Source organism: Puntigrus tetrazona, chromosome 21, assembly GCF_018831695.1.
Source record: "Puntigrus tetrazona isolate hp1 chromosome 21, ASM1883169v1, whole genome shotgun sequence".
Lineage (NCBI taxonomy): Eukaryota > Metazoa > Chordata > Actinopteri > Cypriniformes > Cyprinidae > Puntigrus > Puntigrus tetrazona.
In genome coordinates, this window is record NC_056719.1 from 6,634,598 (window position 1) to 6,655,059 (window position 20,462).

General features: G+C 36.4%; 2 protein-coding genes across 2 annotated transcripts; both read right to left on the bottom strand.

The window, feature by feature from the left end:
- Nucleotides 1–2,074: 2,074 nt before the first annotated feature.
- Nucleotides 2,075–13,923, bottom strand: dub (duboraya). The gene is given in 9 exon segments (XM_043222091.1): nt 2,075–2,445; nt 2,519–2,764; nt 2,799–2,924; nt 2,927–3,040; nt 3,127–3,315; nt 3,408–3,470; nt 3,764–3,841; nt 5,082–5,168; nt 13,810–13,923. Coding segments are annotated over 8 exon segments (903 nt in total). The 5' UTR covers nt 13,816–13,923; the 3' UTR covers nt 2,075–2,445; nt 2,519–2,524.
- Nucleotides 13,924–15,650: 1,727 nt separating this feature from the next.
- On the bottom strand, nt 15,651–18,776 carry cysltr2a (cysteinyl leukotriene receptor 2a). Its single transcript, XM_043220914.1, has 2 exons — nt 18,763–18,776; nt 15,651–17,979 (listed from the first exon to the last, which is right to left on the bottom strand). The coding sequence occupies exon 2, from the start codon at nt 17,969–17,971 to the stop codon at nt 16,961–16,963; it is 1,011 nt and encodes a 336-aa protein (XP_043076849.1). The 5' UTR covers nt 17,972–17,979; nt 18,763–18,776; the 3' UTR covers nt 15,651–16,960.
- Nucleotides 18,777–20,462: the final 1,686 nt, after the last annotated feature.

A 20,462-nucleotide genomic window follows, 5' to 3' on the forward strand; every position in this document is an offset into this window, starting at 1 on the left:
ATGAGTTAGTTTATCTCAAGTCATTTTTGCTTAGGACAGTTAAACTGTATCATCAGAGGTCAGCAGCAAAGACATTAGTCAATGAAATGGTATTAGAAACATTTGTATTAACATATTTAATTACTGCAGGTTTGTGTATTTTATATTTATTTAACTGCTTTAATTGAGTTACGTGTGATGAATTAAAGCACATTCACATTCATCCCAGCCTTAAACCTTACCCATGCAACCAAACCTGGCCCTAACCGTACACGTATCCCACCTCAATAGCAGCAGACGTTTTCAACACAATATGAGCACAATAACTAAATTGCACTTATTTTTACAAATTAAGTACATCAAATTACATTTTATGACAAGTAGTAAAGGCCACCTATATATATATATATATATATATATATATATATATATATATATATATATATATATATATATATATATATATATATATATATACACACACACTCACATAATACAAATATATTGTGCATCCCAAAGTTCTTTTGATAAATGCTTGCATGTAGTTTCTGGTCATGCAGAATCAAAATAACATTTTATACTTTACAAAATCTTATTATTGTAGGATTATTGTTTTGCATAATTCTGACATAAATTCAATTAAATACATTATGCAGATAAGACATTTTGCGTAACCAGCTAAACAGTTTTTGCAAAATCCAAACTAAAAATGTTTTATATCTTTAGATCTATGAACAACAATCGGCTGCAAATTTCATAATTCCTTTTTAAAACGAAAATGGTGATCATAGCAAATGTACACTGCATCACTGGTGAGAAAATTGTTGTTGACTTCCACATATAAACCACTTGGAATTAAATAGAAATGAAAGGTGAGAAAGCATTTTTTGCAATTCACTGGTAATGAAGTCACAACACTTTAATGCAAATGCTACTGGTGATACGACCTGATGATCTCCCAGCTTCATTCTGTCTGCAAGCCAGTCTGATCACTGACTTTTCTCACTTGAAAGTGGTGACGAGGCAGATCTGTGCTCTCCGTTAGGGTCTTAATGTGGTTTGTAGCCACTGCAGTAAATGGGATTAAGTGACTCTGGTCATTAGCTCAAACGTTCATTGTGAGCATTAGCCTGAACCTCTCAACTCATTACTTTCCTGCCATTTCTAAAAGTCTACCAGTAAATTAGGGATTCTGGGATTCAAACATAACATAAAAAAACTAAACAAATGAAAACATTGATGACATGCAAACACACATAATTACAAGACAGTGAAATGTGATTAGCTCGTGTGCTATGCATGCTTATCCCTCACACAGAGAGCAACAGGCACATGTCACTCATCTTTGGAAAAGATTTTATAAACCGTATAGCATAAGCCAATCTCTCCGAGCAGAACAGTTAGTAAAGCAAAAAGTCACTTCTGTAAAAAACATTTTAAATTCTCACAGCAATGGCTATTATCCTAATCAATTTCATATTTTTTATTTTTACATCACATTTTCTCGTAAACAATATTAACGATTAGGACGAACCAAAAAGGCTGCTAGTATTTCGTTGAAAGCCAGATTAGGAAACATGAGTTGATCCACAGTAAATCCTTCCTCTCCTGACCTTGAATATCTGATTCCAATCTTTAATTAATCTAATTGCTATTACTGGATAATACTGCATCCTTTCACAACTTAGAAAACCAGCATGATATTTGGGTCCAAGCCATAGTTAAATATACTAGTCATAGTAGTGTTCAATGTGAATAATTAAACAGAACACTTGCTTAAAGAGCGAGAGAGAGCTCTATTTAAATGATAAGCTGTGCCTCTCTAGAGCTTCCATGAGGTCAGGTCCAAGAGATGAGAACAGGACTAATGCTGAAAATCTGTCAGTGACCTGATTACAAGATTTTATAATGGAAATGAGAAGATTCTGGTACTTACTCTGAACATATATGTAGCTAATATTACGACCAGAATACGACCAGCCAGAATCATGACCTCAAGATCTCATCTTTATGATCCTTTCAAATACTATTATATTTTTACATCCAACATTGCACAGAGAAAACTACAATATTTTCCAATAAAATGTGGAAATGATTTTTTTTTCATATTCCCATTTTTTTATTTTTTTTTTGATAGGAATACAACTATAAACAAAAACAGAATAAAAAAAATGTCCTTTAGTGAAGACTATATACAAAAGCACTAACCAAACTAATTTGTCAATTCACACAAGAGGCTCAGAATAGACCGAAATATTAATACAACTGTACAGAAGAGAAAATACTGTTGTTCTCTGCACCTGCCGGGTTTCACTTGCTCATTCAAACCGCTCAAATGTTTGAAGTCCAAAACCAAGTTATTCACATTATTCATCTTTTCCTGATGTCTTTGCTTTGGGTAAGCACTGAAGAGTTCTCCGGTCTGAGGCAGATCTGTCCCTTTCTTTATTTAGAGGCTTTGCAATCCTGCAAAATACAAATGGTGAGTAAAAAAAGTTGGTGCATGTAACTAGTGTGAACGGATGTGACTCGCACTCACTTGGCTCTACTGGTTTACTTCATCCTTTTTCTGTTCCTCTTCTTTCTCATCTGTTGTGTCAGGTTCTGTTTGTGGTTGTGTTTCTGGCTCTTCACCCGTTTCTTCTGTACGGTTAGCCAGCTGTGGTTCATCTTCACTTTTCTCTTGTTTGTCTTCTGGGTTTATTTTCTCTTGTTTGTCTTCTGGTTCTATTTTCTCTTGTTTGTCTTCTGGCTCTGTTTTCTCTTCTGGTTCTCGTTTTCTCGTCTTTCTCTTCTTCCTGTTCCTTTTCTGAAGTCACAGTCTCCACTTTTCCCTCCGGTTCTGGCTTCTCAGAATCTGTGGATTTCATTTCCTGCTCAATCTGTTCTTTAAAGGATTCTGGGTCTGCCGACGTCTTGTGCTCTTCAAACACGTCTCCTTCGTGTGCCCGTTTGGAGTCGTTTGATCGAGGAGGGCTGTTTTATCCACCTCTTCATCCGTACTGGACTTCCTGTGTCGTCGTGACGGCGGGCGGCGTTTGATGGAATGTCGAGCTCTACCCTGCTCAGATTTAAAAACACGTTCAAACACTGAGCGGCTTGTATTGGTTTGAATTCACTGACATGTGAAATGTCGAAGTCTCAAACCTTGTTGATGCTTTTGAGGACAGTTCCCTCGGCGGGGCTCTCGAAGCTGGCAGGACTTTCCTCTTGTTTGGGTGTGACAGCTGCAGGAGGACTAGAGGGGCTGCTGGGAGAGCCGGGCACCGGTAACTTCACCGCCCCTGGGCTCTTTGGGAAGGGCGGAGGTCCCGTGGGAGAAAGTGTAAGGCTGGCCTGTGTGAAATGGGATGGAAAATCACTTTTTATTATCTAAAGCAACACTGACTTCTGTCCACTAGAGGGAAACATTGCTGTGAACAACCAACCTGCAGTTTCTCAATGAGGGCAGAGTTTCTGTTCTTCCTGGTTGATGCAGTTTCAGCTCCTTTCTATACAGTTATAAATAAATCGGTTACGTGTATATATATATATATATATATATATATATAAAAACATAACAATACTAATGTTTTAATTTGAGAAAAAGCACTGAAAATCTGCATTATTGCTACAGTGCATTGCATGTAATTTATTATCAGGTAATAAGAATTAGTAAATAGTAAAACATTTTTACACGCATTCATCTACCAAGGATATTGTTTTAACTACACTGTTAATGACAGCTAGTTTTATTGCTGTCAATGTAGGTTTTTTCCCCCCCGTCAATGAGGGATAGTCTCACCTCATCCTGGCCTTGACCTGCATCGTTACCGGAAGGCAGCGGCAGAGAACGAGGGGGTCTTCTCCTGACAGGCTTGTTCTGAAACAAAAGCAGAGCTCAGGTCCACATGCCTAAACACGTACATACCTTACTAGCACATTACTTCCACAGAATTCCTAATGATCAAAAAAGAGAAAGAGAGAAAAAAGAACACCCCTGAACATTTAATATTTAAAGTAATACAAATAAACTAAATACAAATACACAAAACCTGTAGAAATAAACAATTAAAGACCAAATAAAATTAATAAAACATTTCATTAACAATAATATTAACAAAAGAAACATAAAAAACTAAAGTCAACACATAATATTTAAAACAAAATAATTCCAGTAATACTACACTATAATATAGAAACAAAAAATCTTACAATATATAAAAAATATATATTTTTAAATAAAATTGATAAATATATGAAATATAAAAAAATAAAATATAAATTTTAAAATAAAATACACTCTGTAGATCAAACATTAAGATATGCACACATACGACTGAAGGGGAAAGGGGGCAAAAGGCAGAGGAAAGGTAAAAACCAAGATAAGCCATCTGTCACTTGCATAGACATGCAGCATAGTGGTTCTGCATTGCATAACATTCACCCTTATTAATATCTGTGCTTGAGGGCACCTTCCTTCGATGTCTGTTTCCTAAGAATGACACTTTGCCAAGCAGTTCATGAGAATTTGCAATATTAAGTCTTAACATTAACAATTAGGCACATATAACAAGAGTGGCACATTCATAAAGACAAAAATCTGGGTGGCACAGAACCAAAAATACATAGCAAAGAATGAGACAAGAAAGTTTGCTTCCTTGTCTTCGGTGTATGTGGCTGACATGAAACCCTTTGAGATTTTCCCCTGAATTATACACTTCCTCTTGCTTAATGTGCACTGAGGGTATCAGAAAATATATCATACAGTTATACATTCTAGACTTAAGTACATATACTAATTATACTATTAAGTACAACATATACATTCATTTGCTATTGATAAATTTAATTTTTCACGTCTTTTTTGCTTTTCCACACTAAGCCTTGGGGCTAACTGTTTTGTTTTTGTTTGTTTTGTCTTTTTTTTAAAAAGAAAAGACAGCAGAAAAACGGAAGATTAAATACAAAAATGGTAAACTATAAGCAAAAGCAGGAAAAAAAAGGTTAAAAAGATAAGACGACTTTGTTAAAGTCATGAAAAAAGGAGATGGGACATATTAGGAAGTTGAAGTGCGAAAGAAGAGAGGATGTGATCATATTCGGATAATATGAAACCTCACCACTTCAGCCTCTGTCATGTGGGATATTGGACAACTGAATTTTCCAGCTAGTTCAGCCACAGAACGCTTTTTTACAACAGAATGCTCCTGAAATATAAAAATGTTAGTGTGAATGATAATGCCGCTTCTTTTTGATATATTTTCTTAATAAGATTTTCTTTATATTTAATAAGCATTAAAATCCTTGACAAAGCACTCTAAAATAAACGCATTAACTGTAAAAACACCTGCCACCTTTATATATTCATAACAAATTCTCTTAAAACGTATGAAAACGCGCAATATTGCAAAGAGCAAAGCAACACCTTATATTAGAGGATATTAGTCCAGCTTTGACTTTTTAATCTTCTAGTAAAGATTTCTAATTACAAGCCATTAGGTTCTGTTATGCTGACAGTGAGGCTGAGAAAATGTCTTGTTTTTCACCACAGGAAACCAGCCGTGAATACTCATTTGAGCGAAGTGATGAAAACAGCGTATTTCAAAGGAAATCTTTGAGAAAGTGCTTTTTGAGCCACGCAAGCATCCTCGGGGGGACACGGGATGACTTAAGCCCACTGTTATCATTCCCGTCTCAGGCTCTTCCATCCACAGGCTTCCATCTATGACCATTAGCACTCTCACTATCAGTGAAGGGAAACCAGTGCTGCCTTGTCAAAAGTGATAGCAGAATTTGGTATTTTAGGGCTGAGGCAATGTCTATGGACATTCACAACTGTTTGTTTTCAAGAGTTTCAGTTTTAGAGCGTTGTGGGAACCCACTAACACTAAGCTGCATGCAGTCTATACCTTACAGGATGTTGGTTATACAATGATGAGGCAACTTATGATAAGACTGAAGTATATAAGAAGAGTCACAAACAGGAAGGGTGTTTGAGCAAACCAAACCATTTTTGAACAAAGTTATTCATGAATACAACTTTTCTCATGAAGTTTCTCAGTATGCAGATAAAAAAATGTTGGTAATACTTTAAGTGCCTCTATTACAGATTTTTGAAAATGACCTTTCATGAAGTGTGTAACACAGCTCTAAGTGAATGAAAGCATCCTGCAAAGTTTTAAATTTGAAAGTTTCATGTTGACATCAAAATGAAACATTAGAGTATCGCCCACCCACGTGGTCTTTTTGCATTCATCTGAATAAAAAAGCTAATTCATTCCTTGCCACTAAGTGCATCTTTTGAAGTGTTAAAAGCTCACAAACACTGCTTTAAATGAAATCGACCAATCACGGAGAGCTTTGTAAAAGTTCGTAATTTGAACAAATCGTCAAGTCATTAGAACAATTAAAGTAAAAATAAATGCATATTATAAAACTAAAGTGTTTTTCACCTTGCATGCATGTCAACCTATTGTTTGGACTCCCAAAACAAAAATATGAACCTTTCATAATCCATAATATGGTCACTTTAAAGCCTTTCTGTATAATGCATTATAATTATTCATATTGTTTGTTGTAATAAATTATATCTTCTTGTAAATAATTTTACAGTGCATAGAGAAAATAATTATAAGTGGTATAATGTATTAACTGTGGTTATAATAATCGTGAGGTGAATTAAGGCATAATTATCGCAGTAAAATATTAATGCATTAATACACTAAAACTACTTTTATAATGCATTATACAAAAAGGCTTTAAGTAAAGTGTTATGCTTGTTTAAAACAGAAAATGTATCATCATCCCAAAATACTGATCTTCTCAATGACCTGAAATTGCATGATGATCAATGGCTGTCAAATTAATATTATGTTTTATTTATTCTTATATACAAACAACAGTTACTTTAGAATCAGTAAATAGCAAATTTTATTATTAAATTTTTGAATCGTTCAAAACTGCTCATTAATCCAAGAACAAAACAAGCGACTACTCTCTTTGTGAGTGAGTCATCGAATCATTTTGGATTTAATGATTCAAAAAACAACTGATTCAGTAACTCAACTGATTCAAAAACACAGATTCATCCAAAATTGAAACACTACAGAGTTATGCTTGTGCTATACTTCCACCGTGACTTAGATTGGGGTAAAAACTGTTAGACGATATGTTGGTCAGTGTAAAATTTTATTTAATCAATGCTTTAATATACTTTTTTTTGAACCCGAATCTTAATTTCTACACTCCAATATATCAAGCTAACACAAAGTACTACAATTCTTTCAAATTCTTGCTACGGTGTCCATGTACACCTGGTAGCCCTTTTAAAAAGGCATATGACAGCCATAATAAAAAAGCCAAATAAGAGCTGGTAAACACCTGGTACCTTGATGCATTTAGGCCTCCATTTAAATAAAAAAAAACACTTTTGCTCAGCCTCTTTCTATCTGCACTGCTCTCAGTGCCGTCTGTGTCTGCTGCCCATGTGTTCCAGCTCCACTAGATCCAGTCCTCTTTAAGATAAAAGCATTCCATCATGACATCATTTGCCTTATTTAGTGCCCAAGATGGACAGAAAAAAAAGCTTGTTCTGTGAAATAGCTTGTTGCCATTTTAAATCGAGGCATGTTTACAATTCACTGATATATCAGTACAACCCTCAAAAATTGATATTCCATGTATCTGAGTAGAAATTGTGTTCACAGGAACACAATTAAGCATTTTAGCTGATATCAAGCAGTCAAGCATGTATTTTAGCACCCAGCTCATTTCAGACTCCAGCCTGAGAAAACATTCTCCAGTGTGACCCCCAAGAAACATTCACAGAAATTTTTAGTGTCACTGACAAATTGACAAATTTATGCTAACCGCCAAAAACAACATGGGAAGATGATGAGGACCTGCCCCAGAGACTGAAGCGCTCCCAGAGCAGAGCTCCCATGCTCAAAATGCAACATAAGAGCATGCTTGCCATTTTTAACAACAGCAACTGAGAAAACACAACTAATTTCCTTCATCCATTTCCCCTCTATAATCAGATTTTTGGTTTTTCAGTAGATATAATGCAAGTATGAGCATAATCTAGCATTGCTAACATTTATTTCTGCTCTACACTGTGAGAATATTACATCAAAAACTGCCAAAAATACATCTTGGATTGCCTGAGGGGAGTAAATAACCAGCCATGTTTTCATATTTGGATAAACTATGTCTTTAAAACATGAACATAAATGACAAATGCTATGGTCTTTGCTTTTGAAAGGTTTAATTCATACTCAGTGTGTATCTCACATGTTAAGTACAAGGCATTGAGCTCATTACTACTCATTTAAGGCTGGGTGTGGGCAGCTCTTCCCTTGAGACCCAGTGGGTGGTGAGATTTACAGCAAAGAGAGTGTGTGTGTGTGTGTGTGTGTGTGTGTGCACCTGGTATTTATCACGTTATGGGGACCAAATGCCCACACAAGGATAGGAACACCAGGAAATTTTGACCCCCCATTTTGTCTCCTCATGAGGAAACAAGCTTATAAAACATACAGAATGATTTTTTTTTGAAAATGTAAAAATACCAGCAGTGAGTGAGTGAGTGAGTGAGTGAGTGTGTGTGTGTGTGTGTGTGTGTGTGTGTGTGTGTGTGTGTGTGTGTGTGTGTGTGTGTGTGTGTGTGTGTGTGTGTGTGTGTGTGAGTGTTAAACGTGTACACATCTGCAGAGGTGACCCCTGAAGATGACATCACTGCCACTAATAGTTTCTTCAACAATTTTACTACCTCAATAAACACTGTTAGCAACAAAAGAGAGATTCATTCCAAAGCTTACTTTCTCTTTACAAGAGCTGGCATCAGTCAGATGACACGGGGTGAGTAAACAATGCTACAAAAACATAATCAATTCAGCATGAGCCTTTCTTCATCTCCAGAACAGGGGCATGATCATGATGACATACTCGCTGTTAAACCGCACTGCAGAGCTGAAGCAAGAATCAGCCATCATGAGTGTGGGAGCAGTTACGTGTAAAAAAAAACCAAAAAAACATCTAAGTTAGGCTCTCGGGTATTTGGTCTGTGTTTCATCCTGAACTGTTTCAGCCGTGTTGTTACCAGCTGCAGTTTGTCAGAGGCAACAAGGGAGGCAGTATCTCTTAAAAATAAAAATAAAAAATGAAATGTGTAAAGAAATAAATTGCAAATAACACTTTAAACTGGACTTTTAAACAAATGGACTTTTACATTGTCACAAAATATGGTAACACTTTAGTATAGTGACCGATTCTGACTATTAACTAGTTGCATATTAGCATGCCTATTATTAACATATACCTGACCATAATAAATACCTTACTAACTATTAATAAGCAGCAGAATAGAACTATATTGAGGCAATGGTAGGAGTTAATTGTTTGTTAATAGCAAGAACTGGACCTTAAAATAAAGTGTGACTCAAAATACTACTATTTAAATAATGTTTTTGAAAAGTTACCTTGAATTAAGCAGCAAATTAAGCTTGACTTATTATTCATGTTTGATAATAATATGAAATAATATGTAAATACCACAATGATTTCTTAAGGACCACGTGACATTGAGGACTGCAGTAATGGCCTTTAAAAATATAGTGTTGTCACTTTACAATGCATCACAGGAATAATTTACATAAAAATGAATAAACTGCAATAATATTTCTCAATATGACTTCTCACTGTATTTTTGATCAAATAAATGAAGCATAAGAGACGTTTTTTCAAAAACATAAAAACAATTCTTACCCACCCTATTCTTTTCAATAGTAGGGAGCCTTTGCCTTGCCTTTTATAAATACTATTATTACCATATAAAACTTAATTATTCTAAGTATCATTTTACATATGCACGGTGTTGCATCTGTCTTTAACCTGTGAAAGCGTTAAATGTGACTGGAACATTAAATTCAATATGTAAAAAAATAGTAATAAAAAACCCTCGATCCTCCTCATTTTAGAAGTCCACCAGTACATGCTGCTGATTATGAGCTAAAGAGTGGAAAATAGAATCTTATTAGTGTGCCACAAAGAATCTGTTGTATGTCTGAGGGTTGAAGGACATGACTCAATTTACACAAATACATTCCCTAATGGGAAAGGACGCACAGGGAGGAAGACAGAATTGTATAACCCAAAACATATTCCACAAAAGGCACCGAATGTAGGCTCTTCTACCTACAGAGACTCTTCCTCTTCAAAACATGCCAGAATCCACTTTATAATATAGAGGTACAAACTGCATTCTTAGCATTGCTGCATGGGATGCACAGTAGGAGTATAAAGAAATTCATAACTGAGCAAATGAGAGGTTAACCCTGGCCATCATATATCTCAGTGGAAGCTTGACTGGTGCAGGACCCAAGTTGTGATTTGCTCTGCATGCAGGCTCTTATTTCAATATCTGTGACACTTTAACAGCATTGAGTGGTTAATGGCACCACAAGAATAATCACAGAGCCAAGTCCTTAACTACCAACTACCCTGAGCTGGGATGTTAAATTCAACACTCATTACTCATTATATAAATAATATCATATTATCTAAGTTATATATGATATTCTTTATATCCAGTCCATTCTATACTCTTAGAATGGTCAAAGGGATAGTTAATCCTTTAAAATATTTTGAGGAATGCTGGTAACCAAACTGACCTCCTTTACAAAAAAAGATGACAAATTTCACAAAAAAATAAAACTGAAAAATAACAATAAACAACAAAAAGGTAAATTGTCAATTGCAAAACATCTATAATATGTTTACAATTATATTTCCGTGAAAACCCATAAATTTAATGATAATACATTGCTACATTTAAAAAGCAGTCAATAGGAAAAGATCTTCTCCTGGCTGGGTCATGCTAACTAGCCAAACCTTGACCTCTTTAGTTAAAGTTAGCTAAATGTCTGTATGTGTACAGCCAGTCCCCCGAACAACAATCATAACGCCACCAACATTTGAGGTTTGTTACACCCACAATAATGCAAGGTTGAATGTTACGTATAGCAAAACCGAACATTTTCGCATTTGTATGAAGTATGTTTATGGCGTAAGTCACCGTTTATTTACTAAAAGGCAGCAGAGTTCAAGGAAAATCACGTTTTTGTAGAGTGATCTCTATCCAAAAGTGCCCCAGTTCTATGACCTCATGTACTGGCTCAGAATACTTGGAGCGGATGGTGTGCTGGAAAAGTCGAGGCTTCGCAATACACTCTGGTGTGAGTCAGTGAGTTATGATGACGGACTCCACCTCAGGATTTGAATCAGTCACACAGTGTTCCAGGAGTATGTAATGACTCCATCTACAGAATAGAAGTCCACTTCCTGTAACAGCACAACCTGCATCCACTTGACATTATCTGACAAGGTCTCACTGATCGGAATGACTATGAACCAGAAAAGACATAGACACCGTGTCTAGCCGTGTACATTTACACCGCTTGCTAATATTCCAAATGAAGTCATGTCCCTGAATTTTGAAGGGTGGCTGGGACAAGTTCACACCCATATGCTCTCACAGTCTCCCAGCACAAAGTTCAGCAAGTTCTTTATGAGGTAATGAACGATCGCTCTCCTAAATGCACGGAACGCTCTCCAGTACACAGAACTAACAAAATATACACATTTTTTTTTTTTTTGGGAGGAAGCTTGTTGTAATCGGTTAATGTCGTGTTGCAATAACATTTTCCTTCTCCAAATCTCTCATCTATGAACACACTCTGTGGTTGCGTACAGCTCTGACAAGAGAGGACCGTCGCCCTAACAGCTGCTGAGGTGGGACTGACACTGACCCGCATACTCACATAGCTGACATTCAGGAGATAATCAACTTAAATATCCCGACGTCCGCGCGGTACAGCGCTCTGAGAGTCAACACGACCCAACACAAAGCTGTAATCAATCCAGTCATCACAACTCCAACAGCCATGATACTAGCCATTTGAAGTGGATCAAAACCTTTCAAAGTCGTCCTAAACCTAAAACCAGAATGCAACTTTGATTAACTTTTTTCACCCACATCAAGTGTATATTTTTAAGGTGCATCTTTAAATGTGGCTCAGCTCATAATATATTCAGAAAATGGTTCCTCAGGCTTAAAAGTGTGCAAAAAATGAGTTGAGAGATCAATTTATTTTGTCTTGTTTGTGAGGTTTGTGCTACTTGGCATTGCATATCTGAGTCAGCAAACAGTTCTCCTCACCACAACGTAATTTTCAGAGCAAGACAACAGAAGCACATGCACATGTTGTTTTGTATGTTATAATTCACTTTCCAAGAAGCAGCAGCACCTTAAATTTAGCTTTAATTAGTATGCTATGATATTGTGCAGCCCCATACTGTTCCCTTAGTCTGCATGGTCAGTAATTGTAAACAAACATGATAAAGCGCCAAATATGGCACACTATTAATGTTGATGACTTTAACCCTTTCATTTCATAATTTGCATGAAAAAGATCTGCATTAAATAATAATAATCATTAAGAATATCTTTTATTTTGGTATATACAATTCAAACAATCACTGATATCAGAGATATTTAGAGATTTTATTAAAATAACCAGTTTGCAAATGTCTCTGACTTATGTATGGCAGCTTCAGTGGGATATAATAATATGTAGGGCCTATGTAGGTCATGGTATAAAAACATTCAGAAACCTATGATAAATGTAACATATTTTGCCCACAAGTCACTAAAACTGCACTCAAAATATTTAGCAAGCCGTCAAAGCTCTTAAAAAGGCTGTCTATTTGTAGGCCAATTGTTTTTCTATAATCGCTCAAAAATGTCCCAAGATGGAAAAAGTGGTTTGAGCATTCAGCCACTAAATTAATCACAAACTGTACGCTGAAATCAGTCGACAAAAACTTCCAATCTGCAAACACAAGCACGTGGGTCCACCATCCAAACCCGCCATTTTAATCTGTCATACGGATGAGGTTACACCACTTCCTGTGTCAGTTAGCTTGCTGCCATTCCAGTCATACTTTCTAACTTGAGACATGTGAGGGAGGCAGTGTCAAGTCAACAGGATTCACTGGTCAAACAGAATTCAGAGAGTTACTGGCACAAACACAACAATAAACTGCTAGACATGAAAGCAGCCTCTGCAAACAAGATTATGTAAATCAAAGGAGGTTTGCAGGTGGCTTGGCCGATATGGATGACGTAGCCACAGCTATGCTTTATTAATTTTTCACCCACTAAACACCCACTATTACTCAAATACACGCTGAGAGTGATATGTGGAATGTAAACAGTTATCTCTTAACCTTGACAGCACATAATTAAAAACATAATTATTCTGTCTGTAGTAAAAAAATAAAAAAACCAAAAAAACAAAAACGTGTTAAATTAAAAAAATACAAATACAAAAATTTAACTTGTGGAATATAAACTTATGGATACAATGGAGTCTAAAAGTTTAATTCAAACTTTTACTAAATTTGTAAACAAAATGCTATGATGTGAACTAAATAAGGTAAAGTTCAACATAATCAAAGCTTTATACAAAAGTGTGGAGTTCGTGCAGCTTTTTGATATTAAAGCAATAGGACAAATCGATACATATTTAAAAAATATATTTTTTATTCTGTATCTTTTTTAAAAAAAAATACTGAAATGTACACTATATAGCATAATGCAGTAATTTCTATGACATCTGTAATTGCTGATGCTTTGCCATCTCGAATCATCTTGTGGCATCTTATGGACTGAAATGCAACAAGTTTTGTTTACTCTGTAGCAGACAACGCGTGAAGAGCAGTATAGAAAATAAACTTTTGCAAATAAAACAACAGTTTGAAGCGCAAGCACAGAAAATAATTTCATACCTCCATCTTGCAGCGCTGTTGGCGTGTTCTCAACTTCTTGTCGCTGTTTTGGTGTGACACTTGCTGAAGCAGCGCGCGCGCTTTCTCCTCACACGGGCGCGCGCGCGCTCTCTCTCACAAGTCAAGAGGGTGGTCGTTAGTTATATTTAGGTCTGACTCTTACAACATTTCCATGGTCAAAAGATTGTGCCATACTCTGCTAGAAAAGCTGTTGCAGTGAAACTGGCTGCAGTTTCTTACATATTTTCCCAGACTCGTGAAATGTGTGCTGTTATCACCAAGGTTCATTTGCAGACATGTTTCGTAAAGAACGGCACTTTTGACAAATGGAATTAAAACCCTGTTAAATTCATGAGGACTTCATACATGTGTTTTACAAACAGCTGTTTTATTCTACGTTGAGAAGGTCGCCCCCTCATGGGCGCGGCCGTATTTACATCAAACGACATGCCATGGAATGGACAAAACTACCATCACCAATACTACATCCATTTATTTATTTATTAGTTTTTGTTTTGTGATTTTTAAACCTCAAAACAATTTCTAAAATAGAAGACTAAATCTAAAAAATAATACGGGCTACTATACAGCCCCTTAGAAAACTTCTAAGAGGGCCTCAAGATAACTTAAAATGACAAAACATCGAACAGAGCTGCGTTAACAGCATTGCACAGAAGTGTGCAAACACAGAAACAAAACCGCTTCGTTGCGGCACCAGAAAAAACACTGGTACTGTTGGAATAAATAGGTTAAATGAAAACAAAAAAATTAAATGCCTGATTGCACCTGAAGTTACTGTTTGTATCCATTTGTTAATATCCACATGGTACTAATGATAGTTTCTCTGATTAATGATTAATTAAAAAAAAAAAAAGTCATAAGACAAAATATTGGTAAAATTTAATAAACAATGTAGGCAAAACGCAGTCAAAAACTGATGATACACTGGGCAACTTTAGGAAATGTTGTCTTAAAGGTCAACCAGGTGAGACGCAGGGCCCAAAACTGATCTAAATTATCCAAATAGAAATTGTTTACCCATTCTGAATTGAAAAGTGCCCAAACAACATTGCTCAAAAAGTTGCCCAGTGTCTCATCAGTCTAAGGCTGTGAGATTGTGAGGCACAACCTTTGCGTTGAAGCAGAGAATGTTTCCAATGTACTTTGCGCAGTATGCACCATAATGGGAGGTGCTTTAGTAAAGGAACAGCGGCTTAGTGATTGCTAACACTTCCATTTATAGATAAATGAAAGAGGAAACTTTAATTTTATTTTTTTTTACAGACTGTTCAATGTTTATGTATAAAAGAAAACATGCTATGGAAACAGTTTCCTGGAGATCGTCTCTTTTAGCATTGCATCTTTTAAAAACGAAAAAATGTGTTGTGGATTATACATGGGACGTTTTTGTAATGAGATTTGACCATTGACCATGACTTTTACTTTACTGTAACAAACAACCCACCCATAACCCCCCCAAAAATGCTTAAAAGACAGTTTCACCTAGAGCACAAACAGTGAAAGGATGTGCAGATATGAAAACGTGATATTCACCACACAAAACTAAGCTTCCTCATGCAAAATCTGATGACAAACAGTGTCGATGTCTACCACAAAGCACAACTGTGTCAAGTATGGAAACCTAAACAGAGCTATGTGCGCAGTTTTAATGTGGCAACAAGAAGAGCTGCAAAAAAAGGTGAATGCAGAAAGGCACACGCTTTGCTAGCATTACTTTTAAAGCTTTGCTAGCATTACTTAGGTTTCCTGATTGCACAGACTTCAACATGGGACTCTGCAGACACGTGCCATAGACGCACAGAGAGAAGTGAAACCTTCAGTACAGGACTAAAACATGTTTAATTGAAAACAAACTGAAAACATAACATGTGCTACAGTAAACACCTATGAGTTTAACAATATCGCCTAACTATTAGCATCATTAACATTCAACACTATAATACTGTAGAGTTTCCACTAACAGTGAAGAGAAAAAAAAATAATAATAAGTGACCGTTCATTCAGTTTCATAGAACAAGAGACTGCCCGGGAAAGCTATCACTGGCTGAGCTATGAAACTGAGCAAAATGAACTTCTTAGCAGTGACGCAACATGAAATATGGCAACAGAAGTGCAAACAGTTCATTGCAAATCAACAGCATTGGCGACATTACAACAATTTTTGGTGCCTTCAAACTACAAAACATATTTTTAACTTAACTCCTACAAAATGACAAATAAAACTGCACATCATATGTAAAAAAAAAGAAAAAATTAAACAAACACACATATATCAGGGATTGTACACCACTACCTTGTTTTGTACATGCAAGTAGTTTTCTAAGTGGGAAAAAAAAATGCAATTTACCTCACCGACACACATATAACACTTGTAAAAGACTCCTAAATCTTTCTGACATTAGTTGAACCGTTATAATAGAAGTAAATAGGGTTAATTTTTAAAGGCTTTTTCACTCATTTAACTCTATAAAAGCACTCTCTCAACTGGTTTCACACTGGTTTAGATTAAATCAGGATTATGCCTTAAATTAGACAATGATGTAGAAAACATTACTGAAGATACTGGCATATTGCAAGTTGCTTTCAGTTTAGACCGTTAATGTATTTTAGTCTAGGACTTGGCTTAAGTCTTGTCTGTGAAACCAGGCATTAGAGTTCTGTTTTAACTAAAGCTATGAGCTATACTAACTCGTATGGTCAATTTAAAAGTTTATGACATTGTGCTCTCATTCTGACAAAGTTGTATAAAATACAGGTTAGTATTTTCTCCCCACACTAAAATCATGTAAAGACATGTAACTTGAGGTCTTGTTGTTTAGAAATGAATCTTAATTCAGTTTCATGTTTGTTAGTTTCTTAACCTCTTGAAGACCCCTCATCTTGCCCCCTCAATTTACTCCAAAAATCTGTAAAAAAATCCCCAAAAATGCCGCAGGGCTGAAGGGTTCAAAGAGAAAGGGATCAAAAGTAATTTGCAGAAATTAAAATTTAGTTGCCTTGTCCCAACTTGACTGAACACGGTGTAAACAAAAGCCAGTCAAAACATGAGCCTTTTATGCCGTACACCTACTTATGAAGCACACAAAAGAAGAATGAGGTACTTCTTTGTTATCTGTTCAGCCATTTCCATTCAGTTCTGCAAAACCTGTAACTCTTCCTGCTGTAGGTTTCTCCCTGCAGTGCAAGTGCTGTTTTTTCTTCCTCCCGTCCATTTAGCGAAGAACGATCTGAAATTTTCACCGACGCAGAAGAACAGGATAGGGTCCAAACAACTGTTAGACGTGCACAAGCAATGCGCTATAACAGCAGCCCTGCGGATTACCAAAAGGTCGTCACACGAGTCTTTGTATAAACTCGTCTGGACGTGCTTCTCGGTGTATAAGAAGACTGTCCGCACTATGTGATAAGGCAAAAAGCACACCAGAAAGATCCCAAGGCTGATGATGACCAGAGCGCAAGCCTTCTTCCTGCAAGGTCTGGTCCTACCGAGCGCAGGACTAGGCCTCAGAAGGTTCTTCGCAAGCAAGACCGAGCAGAAAATGACAACCACCAATGGAAACACGAAGCCCACCGGAAACGTAACGTTGTTGATGAGGAGCAATTGATCCACGTTGTCTTCCGCCAGCTCCAAACATCTGCTTTGGTTTTTTTTCTCTGCGAACAACAGCGGACTGCAGGCTAAACCCATGAAGAGCCAAATGAGAGCACAGACGATACCTGCGACGTAGTGCGTCTGTATGCGTATGTACAGGTACGGTCGCACCAGAGCCAGGTAACGCAAGATATTCAGGGCCACTAGGAAATACACAGAGCTGTACATATTCAAATAATACACATATGAGATTACTTTACAGGTGATGTGACCAAAGATCCAGTGAGAGTTCATCATATAATATGAGACCCTCAGGGGCAGAGAGGACACCAGCATCAGGTCTGATACCAACAGGTTCACCATTAGCAAGCTGACTGGAGTGAAGCTCTTCTGGGTCCTCCATTGGCTGAAGAAGACGCAGACGGATAAAGAGTGACCGGCGACTCCCAGGACAAAAATGAGAATGTATGCTGCAGGATACACTTGGCGTTTGAAGACATCAGTGCTGTTGGAGCTCAAACAGGAGAGCTCTTGAAAAGATGCATTCATGTCCTTTCCTGGAGAGTGATTACAAAGTGTCAGTGATTTAAAAAAAACAAACAAAACCCTTATGATGTTCTAAACCTTAAACCTAATGTTCTTCTAGATCCAACTAACTTTTATTGCATTTTAGGAATATCCTTTGTTTCGGAATAAGCAAGTTTTAGTTGAAATTTCCCTAACCTTAGAATGTTACTAAATACTTTTTTTTGCCATCATGAGGTTTCATGAAGAACCTTTTTATTTTACGATAGGTTTTTCAGAGTGGAAAAATGTTCTTTTAAAAATGTACACTAAAGCAAAACAATCCACTACAGATTCTACTAATGTTAACTCTGAGAGTACTGTTAGGATTAGAATAAGTTTCTCACAGTCAGTACATTGTATGTTGTGGATCAATCAAATAAAGCGTTAGAAGATATTAGGCAGACAGACTGCAAGCTGACATCAAGTCAAATAGTTCAATAAAGGTTCAGAAACTCAAAATGTTTTTTTTTCCTGCTAGCAATCTTTATTAAGATTGTACATGCTTTGTATTTTTACTGAATGTATCATTTGCATTTTACTTTTATAAGCGATCCTGGAAACAGGTTTTTCTAGCCTTGTGAACTATATCCTTCACAGTTCCATTTAGTAGAATCTTATTAAAAAGAAATATAAAATTATTTTCTAAACTTCACTCCACAGTAGTGCTCGCATATCATGTTAACACACAGATGAATGGTTTTGAACAATTGCAGCGATTGATTTAAAACAAGGTGCACGACTTCACAGCAAACTGTAAAAGCTAAACCTCTTACCTTTTCTGCAGAGTGGAGAGAGGTGAAAGCAGGTCGTCCAAAAACGCTAACAGTTTGTCACTAGCCAAACCAGCACAGAATTGTCAGCTACTAGAGGAGGTATGAAGTAGAAAACAAAGTAGAAGGAGGATGTCCCAAGACCGCCTCCCATCATCACTTTAATCTGTATAAAAGGTCTGATTCATTTCCTTCTATAAGAACAGCAGCCTTCCTTATACCTGCATTGTTCAGTAAAGCAGCTCTTTCAACTGCTACAGATGAAACTTTTAAATGATGTCTTTATATACAGCAGGTACGTAAAAGTCCAATGTCCAATGCTTATCATTAGGCAATTGACAGAAGCCATTCAGATGCAAAACAAAACGCAGTTTACTCTGAACTGTGCATGCCAGCTTTAAACCACAACTATATATGCAAATGTGCATTTTACAGCCCCCTTATTCGTTTCCTAATGTAATGTGAAAGTTTGGTTCAGAGTAACTGGGTTAAATTCCATAAGCACAAGCACTTCTGATAAAGATGTACTGATAACCTTTTAAAAGAACCCACTGCTGACAAAGCAGAGCCTTTGTGAGCGTCTATGCTATGACGATAGCAGCACGTTAGTAACCCTAAATGATGCGAGGGGAATTTGAGTGAACATATTAAATTTCATCTCCTGCCTTCATGCACAGACATGTTCCAGTCATCGTTCAGAAGATTAACCTACTTAAGAAATCAACGCTTTTGCAACTTTTGGGAATATGGGATGCAGAAATGATTTCAAAGTAAAAATGATCTTTCAAAACAACCCCCAAAAAAACAAGACGATGCGAGATCAATCTCTGAAGTTTAAACGCTACTATTGTGAGAAAGACATTTGCGAGCATGTCATTTCTTGACAAACAGCATTCCGGTAGGAAGTGTATCTGCCAACACAAAAGAAAAAACAGGTGTGATTTATCATTTTAGCACCATGCGCTATGGCTACGGTCTCAGTTTGTGGTTACAAGAGGCAGGCAAATGTGCCACTGTCTTCTTTAAATCAAAACAGGACACATTTTATCGTTCTTTAACAAACAGTTGTTAAACATTTGAGGCATTACATAATTTTTCAAAAATGAACATTTGAGGTATAACATAATTGTTTTGAATATTAGTAACAAAAGCTCTACAAATCCAACAGCAAAAGCTCTTAAAATCCAACAGTAAAAACAACAATGCGGTCCAGGAAGAACATGAAAAGTCAAACAGACAATGGTCTGTGTTGACAAACACGTGCACTTCCACGCACACAACAATCACATCCTAAAACCCCAGCAATGCTTGAACTGCAACCAATTTAGAACAGTTTCAAAATTAATTCCATTTACTTCTATAAGGGGGTCCTCAAAAGAAATGAGAGAAGTCACCAGCAGGGTTCAATACTTGATTCAAGGAAACACTGTGGCGTAAATCTCAATTTCCTGTACAGCAATGAGGAAAAAGTAGGCAGCTTTAAAATGAATGAAAATTTAAAAAAAAACTAAACAAAACAATAAATTATCAAGACACACTAAATCAGCCAGATTGTATACGTTAGTAGATCAATTATCAAAGAAAAGTTCAACCAAAAATAAAAAATTCTGTCATCGTTCTCACCCTCAATTTGTTCCAATTTTTAGTTACCTAACAGTTCATAAACCTGATTGACTTCCATTGTATTTTCCGCCTGCACTACA

Coding starts and splice junctions, on each gene's coding strand:
- cysltr2a (XM_043220914.1), bottom strand. CDS start 17,971: ATGAATGCATCTTTTCAAGAGCTCTCCTGTTTGAGCTCCAACAGCACT.